Source organism: Pelophylax lessonae (assembly GCF_965119305.1).
Source record: "Pelophylax lessonae genome assembly, chromosome: 6".
NCBI lineage: Eukaryota > Metazoa > Chordata > Amphibia > Anura > Ranidae > Pelophylax > Pelophylax lessonae.
In genome coordinates, this window is record NC_138773.1 from 266,915,344 (window position 1) to 266,931,025 (window position 15,682).

General features: G+C 43.5%; 1 protein-coding gene across 1 annotated transcript in view; it reads left to right on the forward strand.

Moving 5' to 3' along the window:
* Positions 1 to 15,682, forward strand: part of LOC309558737 (dipeptidyl peptidase 4-like) — a gene marked incomplete at its 5' end in the record, with an annotated part of 178,779 nt that overhangs the window by 99,051 nt on the left and 64,046 nt on the right. The window contains 3 exons of the mRNA XM_082261785.1: positions 2,934 to 2,986; positions 10,396 to 10,462; positions 14,473 to 14,593. Coding sequence (XP_082117911.1) covers positions 2,934 to 2,986; positions 10,396 to 10,462; positions 14,473 to 14,593 — 241 coding nt within the window. The remainder of the gene's footprint in view (positions 1 to 2,933; positions 2,987 to 10,395; positions 10,463 to 14,472; positions 14,594 to 15,682) is intronic.

Sequence of the window (15,682 nt, forward strand, 5' to 3'; positions counted from 1 at the left end):
GGCGAATTTTAAAACACACAGGGACTCTTTCTGGCCACAATAGTGATGGAAAAGTTGTTTCAAGGGGACTAACACCTGGACTGTGGCATGCCGGAGAGGGATCACGCAAAAAAAAGTTCTTAAAAATTATAATTTTTTGATAGAGAGCCAATTATTGGAAAAATTAAAAAAAAATAAAAATAAAAAATTTCTTTGGATTTAGCATCTGGGGGGTCTAAAAAGTGTACCTGTGAAGTTTCAGCTCTGTAGCATGTCCAGAACCCCTAAAAAACAGCATTTGTCTTATATTTTCAGGAATATGGCTTCTCTGCGGCTGGCTTTTTCTCTTGCAGGCATTTATCGGGCATTTTTTTAGGCAGGCATGTCATTTTTTGTATTTAGTGTCTGGGGGGTCTAAAAAGTGTACCTGTCAAGTTTCAGCTCTGTAGCATGTCCAGAACCCCTAAAAAACAACATTTTTCTTATATTTTCAGGAATACGGCTTCTCTGCGGCTGGCTTTTTCTCTTGCAGGCATTTAGCGGGCATTTTTTTAGGCAGGCATGTCATTTTTTGTATTTAGTGTCTGGGGGGTCTAAAAAGTGTACCTGTGAAGTTTCAGCTCTGTAGCATGTCCAGAACCCCTAAAAAACAGCATTTGTCTTATATTTTCAGGAATATGGCTTCTCTGCGGCTGGCTTTTTCTCTTGCAGGCATTTATCGGGCATTTTTTTAGGCAGGCATGTCATTTTTTGTATTTAGTGTCTGGGGGGTCTAAAAAGTGTACCTGTCAAGTTTCAGCTCTGTAGCATGTCCAGAACCCCTAAAAAACAGCATTTTTCTTATATTTTCAGGAATACGGCTTCTCTGCGGCTGGCTTTTTCTCTTGCTGGCATATATATCAGTGGTGGGTGGGCAGTGGCACAGTACACTCTCTGTGGACCTGACAGCAGTCACTGGCACCCAGGCAACTGCAATTTAAAAAAATATATATTTTTTTTTACTTTGCAAGCTGCTGTGCCACCTTATATATCAGTGGTGGGTGGGCAGTGGCACAGTACACTCTCTGTGGACCTGACAGCAGTCACTGGCACCCAGGCAACTGCAATTAAAAAATATATATATTTTTTTTTACTTTGCAAGCTGCTGTGCCACCTTATATATCAGTGGTGGGTGGGCACACAGTGGCACTGCAGTGGGCACAGTACACTCTGTGGACCTGACAGTAACTGGCAGCCCAGGCAACTGCAATAATAAAAAATATTTTTTTTTTTCAATTTATTGCAACAAGATGCTGTGCCACCGTATATATATCAGTGGTGGGCAGTGCACTGCAGTGGGTACAGTGCACTCTGTGGACCTGACACAGCACTCACTGCAATTATGACAGAGGAAAAAAAAAATATTTTTTAAAATGCAAGGTACTGTGCCTGTGCCACCCGAAATGAGTGTGGTGTGCACACAGTACAGTCTGTGGTAGGTCTGTGGCCTCTCACACACAGCGGGCAGGCAACTGCAGTGTACAATAGATATATATAGATATATATATAAGGAAAAAACTCTATTACCTTACCAGCCCTTAAAAGGGCTTTTGGGGACACTATATATATATATATATATATATGTATATATATAAATAAAAAAAATCCTCAATTACCAGCCCTTAAAAGGGCTTTTGGGGACGCTAGGTATATATATATATATATATATATATATATATATATATATATATATATATATAAAAAAAACCACAAATACCAGCCCTTAGAAGGGCTTTTTGGGGTGCTGATATTACAGCAGTAGTGGACCAAGAACACTGCAAGACCAGGAACACTGACTAACTGTCCCTAGCTTAACAGCAGCAGCAGCAGCAGCAGCAGCAGCAGCAGCTCTCTCCCTACTCTCACTACACACACTGCTTCAGAATGATCTAAGATGGATGCTGCCCTTGCTTATTTATAGGAGGTGGGAGGGTGTGGGAGGGAGGTATGCTGATTGGCTGGAAATGTGTCTGCTGACTGTAAAGTTCAGGGTCAAAGTTTGCCTCAATGATGTCTTATGGGGGGCGGACCGAACATCGCATATGTTCGCCGGCAGCGGCGAACGCGAACATGCTAAGTTCGCCGGGAACTGTTCGCCGGCGAACAGTTCTATACATCTCTATTTCCCTCCTGCCCACCTGCTCCTTGTCATGAACCTCGGTTTATAAGTTCCTGACAAAACCTGAATATGTGAAACACTACATAGTCTGGATACAAGCTTTCAGTACATAGCCTTTTTATATAGTACAGACATAAAGCTCACAAGAATTGATTAATCTATTGCCAACCACATAATGTATATGTAAGGTGGCAAGGAGAGTTGACCTTAATGTCCACATGCCGCACATATGCGTCCATGACAGATGAGGTTTCTTTGTTGGGAGCATGCTTACTGCGTGCTCCCAGAACAGTAACCAAGCTGTCATGGGCTGATCCTGGTCTCTAGGTATGATTGGGAGCCAGCGAGATGGGTACCCAATTATGTGATCACTGTGACAGCCAAAACAGTGGTCATGTGATTGGGAAGTCAGATCCTGATCCTCTGCCTTAGGACCAAGTTGGTCAGTGGGAAGGGTTTAGGCATTGAAAGTTTCCTTTCGTGACCAGCTGACAGTTTTTTTCTTTCTATTAGTCAGCCAAAAGAATGTACAGCTTATGATTTAAATATATCAATTGGGTTGTCATTGACTACATTTATGATTAAGGATATGGTATTACAGCAAACTGCTAGTGTTTTTCTATGTGTGTGGTGCCATGAAAAAAAATAAAACTGTTCACAAATGTAATAAAAAAAATATAGTCCTAAATCTAAGATCTAATATATGCAGAATTTAATGGCAGTCTAGATTTCTGGTACAGAATGTATGTCTACTGGTTATTATTAATATTATTGTTTTTTTTTTTTTTACTTCCAGTTATGGAGACACTCAAATACAGCTTCATACAGAATAATTAATGTAGAAACTCAGTAAGTTCTCTTGTTTTGTTTTTTTAAGCTGTTTATCCAAAACATATTGTATGAATTGCTTACAGAATATGTATTTAGAGCTGTTTTATAGCTGTTTGACCAGTCACTAGAATAGCCTTTTAAAGTGCCCGCATCCCCTTTAAAAGCTACCAACATTATAAAAAAAAAAAAACTGTAGCTGAATATTAGACTTATGTATGTGTGTGACTTTCTGGTCACGTGTAGGCTCTTTTTTTACTGCCCCCGGTCTGCTTGTGCCGCCGCTACTGTTCCGCCTTTTAAACAAAGCACCATTGGTAGTCCGCTTCTACTTCCTTGATCCCTGTGCCAGCCTACCTAGGATGCTGCATCTCTTCACACATTATTATCATACTACAGATGATCTACATGCGTATGATGCCATGCTCCCTATTTCATACATGAATACTACAACATTAAATTAATCTATTAAAAAACACCACATGCGCATTTGAGGCTGTCTTCTCACGCATGCACAGAACGATAGTTTGGGAATGAGATATCCCTGAAGGCACTTGTGATGTTGCCTTCCTATTGACCATCTTTGTGGCTGGAGCCACTTTATAAGTGCCATAGAATGACCAGGAAGTGGGAAAACAAAAAAGTAAGTAAAAGCAATTTTTTTTTCTTTGTAGAAAGGGATTGTATGTGATTTCAAGTTAGCATGTAGGCAATTGGCAATTAGCAAGAAATCCTTATTTGCCTAAATATGTGTAAATGAATGCACATAGTCTAGTGCGGTCTATCTCATATATTTTACCCCAGGGGAGCCCTTGAAATAATTTTTTAGGGCTCAGGGAACCCCCAAATCATCGGGGATCAGTGAGAGGAATGCCCCTTACTTTGGTGGTCAGAAGAAAGAATGTCCCTTTACATTGGTGGTCAAAATATCTGCTTTACAGACAGCAAAAAGGATAATTGATGTCATGTCACCAGCTCTGACAAGTGTGGCTGAACCTAAAACTATGAAGGCAACATCACTTAGGAGGTTTATCAGCCATAGGTCAAGGAACCTCTAGCAACCTCTGGAAGAACCTTAGGGTTTTTAAGGATGGTTGAGAATGGATGGTCTGGTGGTACCCCCACTTCAACTGTACATCGCATTGATGCTGCTAGTTTTCAGAACTGGCAACTAAGTGCAAATTATTTAGTCATCAGATTAGGCAGTGTTAGGCATTAGATAAGGGGCTGTGTTAGGTTAATGTAGGGGTCAGGGGTTGGGGATTAATGTAAACCTGTGCTGTGCCCGTGCAGAGCAAAGCAACATGTCCACTTTAATGTTCTACTCAATACTGTATTTTGGCCTAGGCCGACAAGGCCCAGGCCTAGGGCGGCACTTTGCAGGGGGGCAGCAAAAAAGCCGCCCCCCTCCACCTGAGACTCTTTTGGTCACTGGTTGCTAGAGCCACCTCTCCCACCTCTCTCTCACCCCCCCCTCCTCTCTCACTCCCCCCTCTCTCTCTCCCCCCCTCTTTCTCTCTCTCTCTCACCCCCTCTCTTTCTCTCTCTCTCCCCCATTTTTCTCTCTCTCTCACCCCCTCTCTTTCTCTGTCTCTCACCCCCTCTTTTTCTCTCTCTCTCTCACCCCCCCTCTCTCACCCCCCCTCTCTCATCACCCCTCTCTCTCATCCCCCCCACTCTCTCATCCCCCCACTCTCTCATCCCCCCACTCTCTCTCTCATCATCTCTCTCTCCCTTTCACCCCCCCTCTCTCCTTCTCTCTCTCTCTCTCGTTCTCTCATCCCTCCTCTCTCTCACCCCCCTTCTCTCTCTCTCTCTCCCTTCCCCACCCACCCCCTCTTTCTCACCCCCCCCCTCTCTCTCTCCCTCACCCACCCCCCCTCTCTCTCCCACCCCTCTTACCCCCCTCTTGTGAGATTTCAGGGGTTCATGCTGGCACTTGGAGTCCTTCAATTTTGGAGGGAGTCACATCTGTTAAAAAGGAAGGAGTGGGGCAAATTTACATAGGAGGGGGCGCCCAATTTTAGTCTTGCCTAGGGCAGCACAAAACCAAAATACACCACTGGTTCTACTACCCAGCAGCAGATACTCATCAGTTGCCCTAGTCAGAGCTTCCCCAGGGTTTATGACTGTGTGGCCTCCCCTTCTGACAGAGCTGAGCAATTACTAAGCACCAGCCCATGCCGCCCTGTGTAAACCGACTAGAGTACCTTGACAATCTATCTTTCTATCCTTACTCCTTTGTGGCTGACCATAGAGAAACATGAGTGAAAGAATAGTATGTGATGCTGGGGAACATTAAAGCATTAAGGATACGAAATATGGTTAGAATTTAGAAGGATAAGGGTTTCCTTTTGAAGGCTTGGATAAGGGCTGAGTTTTTGGCTCCATGCACTGGCCTTAGAAAAAAACTTCAGTTTCATTGGCAGAAAAAAACACTCATATAGAGTGTTTTTATATACAGTTTAGGCGAGTTTAGGAGCATTTAACATTTTTTCTGCCAGAAAGCTCCAATCAGAAATGCAAACCAGAAGGATTTTTTTTTTTCCTGCCTCTAAACGTTGAACTCAAAACATGCATGTAATTGTCCTAATGTGCATGGACCCATAGGATAACATTGAGCTGCTTCTACAGGCAGAACACAAAACTGCTGTAGAAGCAGCAACTTTTAGAACAGTGTGCATGGAGTCTGAGGGTCAAATTAAGTTTTAAAATTCAACTGTATCTTTGTACAATTTCTCTTAACCACTTAAGCCCCAGCCCTATTTCGGACACTTTTTGTTTACAAGTTAAAACCAGTATTTTTTCCTAGAAAACTACTTAGAACCCACAAACATTATGTATATTTTTTTAGCAAAGACTCTGGAGAATAAAATGTCGGTCATTGCAAAACTTTTTGTCAAGCGGTATTTGCGCAGCGGTCTTTAAAACGCCATTTTTTTGGAAAAAAATTGAAAAATCACATTTCACTGCATTTAAAAAATACTAAACAGTAAAGTTAGCCCATTTTTTTTGTATATTGTGAAAGATGATGTCACGCCGAGTAAATAGATACCCGACATGTTACGATTTAAAATTGCGCCCCCCCGTGGGATGGCGACAAACTACGGTCAATAGAGATCTCAATCTGCGACGCTTTAAATTTATTTAACGGTTACCAGTTTAGAGGTAGAGTGTAGCTCTTTTTTTAAAATTATTGCGCACGCTCTGGCGATCGCGGCGATACCTCACATGTGGGGTTTGAACAGCGCTTTCATTTGCGGCTCGACTTGCGTATACGTTTTTTTTTGTGCACGAGCTAACGGTGACGGGGGCGGCGAAATTTTTTTTTTTCCTATTTATTTATTATTTTTTTAAACTTTATTACAGGTTTTTTAAAAAAAAAAAAAAATCTGATCACTTTTATTGCTGTCACAAGCAATGTAAACATCCCTTGTGACAGCAATATGTGTGACAGGTACACTTTATGGAGGGATCGAGGGTCTAAAAGACCCTAGACCCCTCCACTACACTTCCCTGTATGCAAAACGCCGAAAACGGCATTTTTGCATACAGCCGTTTTTTAAATTTGCCGCCTTTTGCAGCACAGTAACCCGTTTCCGGCATTCATCGGGACTCCATCCAGCCGGCGGACGTGCCGGCTGGGTGCTCGGGGCTCCCGGTGGGACGGGAGCCCCGGTACAAGCCACAGAAGGCGGCGGGAGGGGGGGGGGACGTCCCCTCCCGCCCCCCGGGTAACGATCGAGCGGCTCCCGAGCCGCATCGGTCGTTACCGACGGAAAGCCGACCGTCGGCTTCAAACCACGGTACCGGGATGATGCCTCTAGCTAGAGGCATCATCCCGGTATAAACCCGCAAAGTGTACCGACGTATCGGTACGTTACTATGCGGTAAGTGGTTAAAGTGGATGTAAACCCTCTCCTATACCCAGTGAAGTGAACAGCCTCAGATGATACACAGAGATTACACAAATCTCCCTACATAAGTTTTACTTGCATATCTGCTATCTTTCCCTTTCTCCATTCTTTAGAAAGTGCACATCGTGTAGAAATCTTTCTTCCTCATTAAGCAGTGGGTGTGGGGTCTGGGTATTCACTGTGTGTGAGATGATTGGAGGAAAAGCACCCCCCCCCCCCCCACATAGGCAGAGGAACAAAGAAACTTGCAGAGATGCAGCCTGAATAGACCAGCTTTCTGCTTATCTATCTCTAAGTTCCCTCCCCGACAAAAATTTGCATCGCATACTAGTACATTATGACAGACTTACCTGCAAACGGAGCTCCCTAGTGCTTCCATTTGTGCTTAGTCTTCCTACCTGTTTTCATAAGCTCGGACACGTAAATGGCCAGGCCACTGTGACATCATTCCCATGCATGCACACAGGAGTCACATCACACCGGCACACAGAGTAGACTGTAAATATGGTGTGAGCTGCACATGCAGAAACTCAGATCACATTACCACTGACAGGCACAGAGGGTGGATGGGGGATTCCCCGCCAGGACATTGTAGTCTGACAGCTTAACCCAGCGCTGTCAGAATACACTGATCAGGGGCTGCACTGAAACAATTTGCATTCAGCAAGCTATACTGTCCATTGAATGTGACAGGTTGGGGATAGGTAAAAGCAAGTGGTTGAGCCATGGTTTTACCAGCCCCACACACCCAGCTGAATAAGCAATCTTTCAGGGCTGTACACATGGCAAAACTTAAATGGCATAGGACCATGAATGGGCCTGGACCACAACTGCCCTGCAACCACATGCAATGCACAGGGTTGGAGCACAGAGGGTAAGCATTTTCAGACAGTGAGGAGGTGATATTGCCCCTTTACTGCCTCAGAACGCAGCTCCCCTCCATCACCCTACTGACGTAGATGCCAATCACACTGACACCCCGACACAGTGACTTTTTTTTACTTTGTGATACTACCAAAACAGTAGCATTTTTTTTTTTTTGTGACACTACTGACACAGGACATTTTCTTTCTTTTGGTGACACCACAGACACAGGACAATTTTTTCTTTTGGTTACACCACAGAGACATTTTATTTATTTTTTTTTGGTGACACCACTGACACAGGGACATTTTTTTTTCTTTTGGTGACACCACTGACACAGGGACATTTTTTTCTTTTGGTGATACCACAGACACAGGGACATTTTTTTCTTTTGATGACACCACAGACGCAGGGGCATTTTTTTTCTTTTGGTGATACCACAGACACAGGGACATTTTTTTTTCTTTTGGTGATACCACAGACACAGGGACATTTTTTTTTCTTTTGGTGATACCACAGACACAGGGACATTTTTTTATTTTGATGACACCACAGACACAGGGACATTTTTTTTCTTTTGGTGATACCACAGACACAGGGACATTTTTTTTCTTTTGATGACACTACAGACACAGGGACATTTTTTTCTTTTGATGACACCACAGACACAGGGACATTTTTTTCTTTTGATGACACCACAGACAAAGGGACATTTTTTTTCTTTTGGTGACACCACAGACACAGGGGCATTTTTTTTTCTTTTGATGATACCACAGACACAGGGACATTTTTTTTCTTTTGGTGATACCACAGACACAGGGACATTTTTTTATTTTGATGACACCACAGACACAGGGACATTTTTTTCTTTTGATGACACTACAGACACAGGGACATTTTTTTCTTTTGATGACACTACAGACACAGGGACATTTTTTTCTTTTGATGACACCACAGACAAAGGGACATTTTTTTTCTTTTGGTGATACCACAGACACAGGGACATTTTTTTATTTTGATGACACCACAGACACAGGGACATTTTTTTCTTTGCCACTGTTAGCCCTATACTGTGTTTATGCTCTGAATTTAAACTCTTCATTTCACTGTGGTGTACCATAGCTATTGCTACTATTTCAGTGCATGTCATATACATTACAAACATTATATCACACCTAGCCCAAACCTTTCTTTCACCCAGTGGGGAGGGGGGGCGCAGTGTGCCATCTTTGCCCTGGGCACCGAATAACCTTGTCTTAGCAATGGTAGAGAGCAGTGAGTGAATTAGAACTTATGGGTCATGTGGAGCATGAGTTGGCAGCAGAGGAGGAGGTCACACCCTTAGATCTCAGCCAGGGTTCATGCTGTTACCTGTAGTCCTTCACTAATTGGGGGGGGGGGCGTAACACATTCTGAGCTCTGAGGGGTTCATGCTGGGACTTGTAGTCCTTTTACTTTTGGGGATATGACTCCCTGAAAGTGAAGGACTACAGGTCCCAGCATGAACCCCTCAGAGCCCAGGATGTGTCACAACCCCCCCCCCCCCCCAACTAGTGAAGGACTACAGGTCACAGCATGAATCCGGGTGATCTAAGGGGTCTTATCCTTAGATCACAGGGGTTCATGCTGGGACTTGTAGTGCATGTGACCCCCCCAAAAGTGAAGGACTACAGGTCCTAGCAATGAATTCCTTAGAGCTAAGGATGTGTCACACACCCCCCTCTCCTCCAACTAGTGAAGGACTACAGGTCCCACTGTCCCAGCTTAAAAACTTCAGAGCTTAGGATGTGTCCCCCTTGCCCTTCAATTTGGTGGTTTAATGGGCCGCTTGACTGGACTTGCCCCCCCCCCCCCAGGCCTAAGACTGCCAGCCCTCCCCTATTAGAGAGGGATAAGTAAACACTACAGATATATGTGCCCAGATCATATTTCATGAATGGGGTTTACAACCACTTTAAATTATTCCCTCTAAATACATCCCATTACAACAAATGCATAGCCCCATTTTACAGCTATCTACACTGTTGTTCCACTTAGAGTTGCACAACCTTTCTCTTAAAAATATCTGATTCCTACTGTGCTTTCATTCTTATGGCAGCCTACAGCTATTGCTGAGAGTAGAGTTTTCCCATGGGAATAAGTAGGGAGTTTTTTATTTTTTTTGGCCCACTGGTATTAAGGGGTGCCCTAATTTTAAAGAGGGCTTCCAGATTCTGATGAGTCCCCTGCCTGCAGACACCAACAACCACCAAGCCATGGTTGCCTTGTCTTCGTTAACATGGGGACAAGGTACTTTTCAAGGTGGAAACCCCCTCACAGGGTCTCTAAATTATAGGGTTATTTTTTTACCCTGAATTTGCTTTTTTTTTTAATAATTACTATCTGTTTCTATCATAATCTGTGCTTTTTCTCTTTTTTTTATCAAGATTTCCATAAAAATTTACGGGAGTAACAGATGATAATCACCCCATGTCATAAAGACAGAAACAAGTGGCCATAAAGTGTTAATTGCTGTAATTACATGTGTGACATCTCATTAACGTTTTGAAAAATGGGCTTTCACCGTCACTTACAAAGATTGTTTGGTAGGGCATATTCCACATTCATAACGTCATCACTGAACCAGCACCTTCCTGTTTTCTTTCCTAGATCTCTTATCGCTGAACTATCTCAAAGGATTCAATATATTACATGGTCTCCTGTTGGCCATAAACTAGTAAGTCCATTCCCCAGTCACTTATTCTGCACATGAACTGTCTGAGCCCAGCTATGTAACTAAGCTGTCATTGAGAGTCTAATGTACTAACAGGGTTCAAAGGCTAGAATTGTACAGATGCAGGGAAATCTGTAATTCAAGCACACTTATGCAGTAGAGCTTTTTCAAACTCCTAAAGCTATATTAAAGCAAAATATAGGCGTAAGGTATTTATTATTAATTATGCATGGAATTCCAAATTTTGCTGCAAAAATTGGGTTGTCGTTATTTTCTCCAATGAGGCAATAAAAAGCTTAGTTAACACACATTGGGGGGGGGGGGGGGTTTGGGGGGGGGGGTCTGTTTATAAAAAAAATTGCTGCAACAATTTTCAGTTGGTAGAAAAATCTCCTTGGGGTCTAGTAATAAAAATATCTATTAAGTATACTCAAAGCCATCATTACTACTCCCCATAAAGAGTCTAATATAGGTTTTCCCTATGATTGTCAACTCCATCTAGTGGCCATAATGCAGTATTTTCCTGAAAATATCACATTGTAGCCACTATATGGAACTAACAATCATAGAAAATACAATAGTAGACACATTACAGGGATAGTTTATGATGCCTGTGCAAATGATTAGGCCCTGAAGAAGATTTCTCAACCAATTGAAAATTCTCTGTGTTTTATGTCCTAGCTGATCAGTCTAGGAGGGATTATGATCAGTTGGGTAAGTCCCTTAATTGTTCCCCTGCAGATAAGGGCAAAAGGTTATGGTGCAGTTCCCTTTTCTTCCCTCCCCTGTCCTTACCCTTGCTCATAGAGTCTACATTGAAAAAATGGCCAGGCCAACCTAGTATGTTTGTGCCCTGCTCTGTCATTCGTTTTGCCCCTACATATGCAGGGCCGGATTAAGAGCATCATGGGCTTGGTGCTGAGGATTTTGAAGGGCCTTAAGGGCCGTGCCTTGGCATGCACCCAGAGGAGGAAGGGTGCAGCCATGCATGCCTAATTTAACATGGGATGCTGTCTCTGAAGCCCATAAACACATCCATGCATTGGCAACTGTCCCTCCTTCGTGCTGTGTGGGGAGGTTCTGAGGGAGCTGCCTGGGGAAGCGAGCATAGAAGCCAGACTTCTGTGTTTACAAGTGACAGAAGAGCGGTAACAGTGAATATGGCCAACCCGGGGCCTATATTAAGGTAGGGGCCTGGAGCTGCAGCTCCAATAGCCCCTACGTTAATCTGGCCCTGTACATATGTACTCTTAAAGCTTAGCTAAACCCAAGGAAAAAAGTTATAGATTGCACCTTACCAATCTTTAGATGTAGTGACTGCATTAGTTTTCCTTTTTTTTGTTTTTTTGTTCCCTTTATTTTCACTTCATAATTCTGCCACTAACACACTTCCTGTTCTGGAGTGACAACACTCACTACACTGACTCTTTAGGGCCGGTTCACATAAGTGCCATCACAGAGATCGTATGTAATTCGGAGCGCACTGCTCCTAAATTACATGCGATCTCTGTGCAGTGCAAATTTCAGCCATACAGTTTGTATGACTGAATTCGCACCGCAATCGCACTAAACACGCACATGACCCTTTTTTTTATCCGCAGCAGAATCGGATCGCATGGTGGTTCACACTAGTGCAATCCGATTCTGTGCAAACTTGCAGATTGCACTGCGATATGCAATCTCAACTGGGAGTGTCGTTAACTTCTAATTGAACCGAACTGCCAGGGGTGCGGATGCGATGCGGGAACACCCTGCATATTCGCAGTATTCCAGCATCGCAGAAGTGTGAACCGGGACTTAAGGAGCAGCATTGTCACCCTTAAACAGGAAGTTCTTTAGGACTACATATTACCTGACTTTATCTTCCTCTACATAACATAGAGGAATGTATTCTGTAGCCCACAGAGAGAACAGTTCTAGCTGAAAAAAGTCTAGCACAAGCAGATACCAAAGGCAGCTATCAATTCACAAGAATTTTGGCCAGATCAGGTAACTTTTTTGTATGAAACAGATATAGCAAAACACTTTCAAGTGTATATATGTAACAGGCCCAAAAGGAATAATTAACGCTTGCCGACCGCCGCACGACTATTTACTGCGGCGGTCAGACCCGTACAGGCAAAGTGACGTAGTACTACGTCGCTAGCCTGTGAGCCTCTAGGGGGCAAGCGTGCGCTGCTGGAGGCGCGCTCCAGCCCCCGCTCGTTCCCTAACAAGTCCGCGCGTGTGACCAGCGGACCCGATATCCGCCGGCCACTCGCGATCTCCCCGTGGAGAGGGAGAAAGGCAGGCGGCTGATGTAAACAAAGCCGCCTGTCATTCTCCCTGATGTAAGAACAGAGATCATACGATTCTGCTATGTAGGATCGTATGTCTCTGTGCTTACATCACTAGCCACACCCCTTTACAGTTAGAAGCACGCCCCTAGGGACACACTAATGCCTCGTACACACGCACCGATTGTTGGCCGTGAATTTTCGGCCAACGTCCGATCAGCCAATTGTCGGCTTGTTAGTATGATGCTTCCGACAACCGACTGCGACTTTTCGGCCGAACAAAATCTAGTGTGCATGCTATAAAATTTTTGTTGGCTGTCACCACAACGGCCGATTTTTCGTCAGTCAGTACAGATTTCAGCAGACAAAAATCAGATGAGCAAGACTGGGCATGCTCAGAGAAGAAAAAACACACGGAAAGTCAACCAGCACATGACATCACTTCTGAAGTTGGTTGTTGTTGGCTGAGAAAATTTGCGTGCAGTCTAGAGCACATTTCAACCAACACAACAACACTGGACAAAAGACGGCCGATCGGTCGGCCAACAATCGGTGCATGTGTACGAGGCTTTAACCCCTGCATCACCAATAAAGTTAACCCCTTCCCTGCCAGTGTCATTTTTACAGTAACCGTGCATATGTATAGCACTGATTACTGTAGTAATGTCACTGGTAACCCCAAAAGTGTCAAAAATGTCAGTCAAGGGTCCGATCTGTCCGCCACAATGTCGCAGTCCCGCAAAAAAAATCGCAGATCGCCGCCATTACTCGTTAAAAAAAACCACCAAAAATGACAGAAATCTTTCCCTTAGTTAGTAAACGCAATAACTTTTGTGCAAACCAATCAAAATGCGCTTATTGCGATTTTTTTTTTTCCAAACATATGTAGCAGAAAACAAATTGGCCTAAAATGTTAAAAAATTTAGATTTTTACATTTTTGGGGGGAATTTCATATAAAAAAAATGTGAAAAATTTTTTTGTTTATAGCGCAAAAAGTAAAAATCGCACAGGTGATCAAATACCACCAAAAGAAAGCTCTGTTTGTGGAAAAAAAAGGACGTCAATTTTTTTTAATTTGGGTAGAGCGTCGCACGGCCGCGCAATTGTCCTTTAAAATCATGCAGTGCCGAATTGCAAAATAGGGCCTGGTCAGGAAGGGGATAAAATCTTCTGGGGCTTAAGTGGTTAAAGTGTCACTAAAGGCAAAACATTTTTTTTCTATTTGTATAGAGTAAGGGAGGGTTATAAACCCTGTCAGCTCTTTTTACCATCTGTGTCCCATTTTAGAGATTTCCCTTCACTTCCTGCCCCATAGCAAAACAGGAAGTGAGAGGAAATCCCTTCAAAGTAAGAGAATTCCTTGGGACCCCCAGGTCAGCAGAACTTGTTTCCCCATTAAAAGATTTCCCCTCTATTACTTTTCTGGGGACAACCCAAAATTTGGAATTTTCTTTTACTTTCACTTTCAATGATAATGGTAAACAGGAAGAACAGAGAGGGTGAATCTCCCTATCAGGCAAACAGACAGCAATAAAAACCTGACAGGGTGAATGGAAAAATATGTGCAAGTGATGGTGGAGATCATAGAAGGTAACATAGGGGAGATTGGCAAGGGTCACTAAGAACTAAAAATGGAACAAACTGGTGAAATTTGACATCTCTCTTTTTCATACAGAAAACCCAGTGGCACATTATTACAGTCTTGTAAATTGCTTACGTGTCTTTCACAATCCTAGGTATATGTTCAGGAAAACAACATTTACATAAGGAATGCTCCAGAGGAGCAAAGTGTCCAAATTACCACCAATGGAGAGGAAAACAAGATCTTCAATGGCATACCAGATTGGGTGTATGAAGGTAATCATGATGCTGTGTTTAAAGAACTCCAGATGCAAATACATGGAAGGTATAGCAATTTTGTTGCATAAGGGGAAGGATGGCACCAAAAACTGAGTGTGCAGATAAAATACGATATATAGGAAGTACAATTTGTGACAGAATCAGTAAAATCACGAATTTGCTGATTTTTGATTATCTTTATATTCTTTCAGATCTGTGGCAAAACAATCCACTTGACACAAAAACTGCATTCACGCCTCAGCGCTTTGAATCGCGATTCTGCCCGCAATTTATAAAGCGCTGAGGTGTGACTGACAAATCGCAGAACGCTCATTTGAGATATCATTTGTAGCACTACTCCCGTGGGAGCTGTTGCTTACGGATTCCCCTGGGTTACCCATAGCAACAATTTGACAATATAGCATATTCTAAGTGCTTGGCTCAGTTAGAAAACAGTCCAGGGGTTTTGGTTTTTGTTGTTTTATTTGAGAACTGGGATAGGAGAAGGGATGAGTGGGATACTCCAACTGAATAACTATGCACAATTGCTGGGACTTTCTGATTAGCTGGATGCGGCAAGGCCGCTGCTTCACCTTGCCACTATAGTGAAGAAGAATTAAATGAACTGTACTGTATTGTGAATCACTCTTCAGGGTCCTTTTGGTACCACCTTTGTCCCTATTCTTCAGGGTTGTACACGGCACCCCCTTTACTCTGACACACTGTGTGAGCTGACCCCTTTATCCTCTGACTTCACTGGAGTGGTCCCCCTTCCTGGGTAGACCCTTTGGCAAGTCCCCTGGTACTCATGGACTCTGTTTTTCCCAGAAGACTCTGCCAGCAGCTCCACTGTCAGCTTCACAGGTTCCTCTGCAGCCCAGCTCCACACCTGGTTCACTAGGCCAACCGCCTATGACCACCTTCCTCATACAACAGGAGGAGAGACGTCAGCCTCCTCCTGGGACTCTGCTTCCCGCCAAAGACGCCCTGTCACATGTCCCCCCAGCTTTAATGAGCAATCCCAGGATGCACTGCAAGAGTGCCCTCCCACTGGGACTGTCACAAAAGCCAATGTGTCACTGGCTGGGTTTCCTCCACTGTCCAACA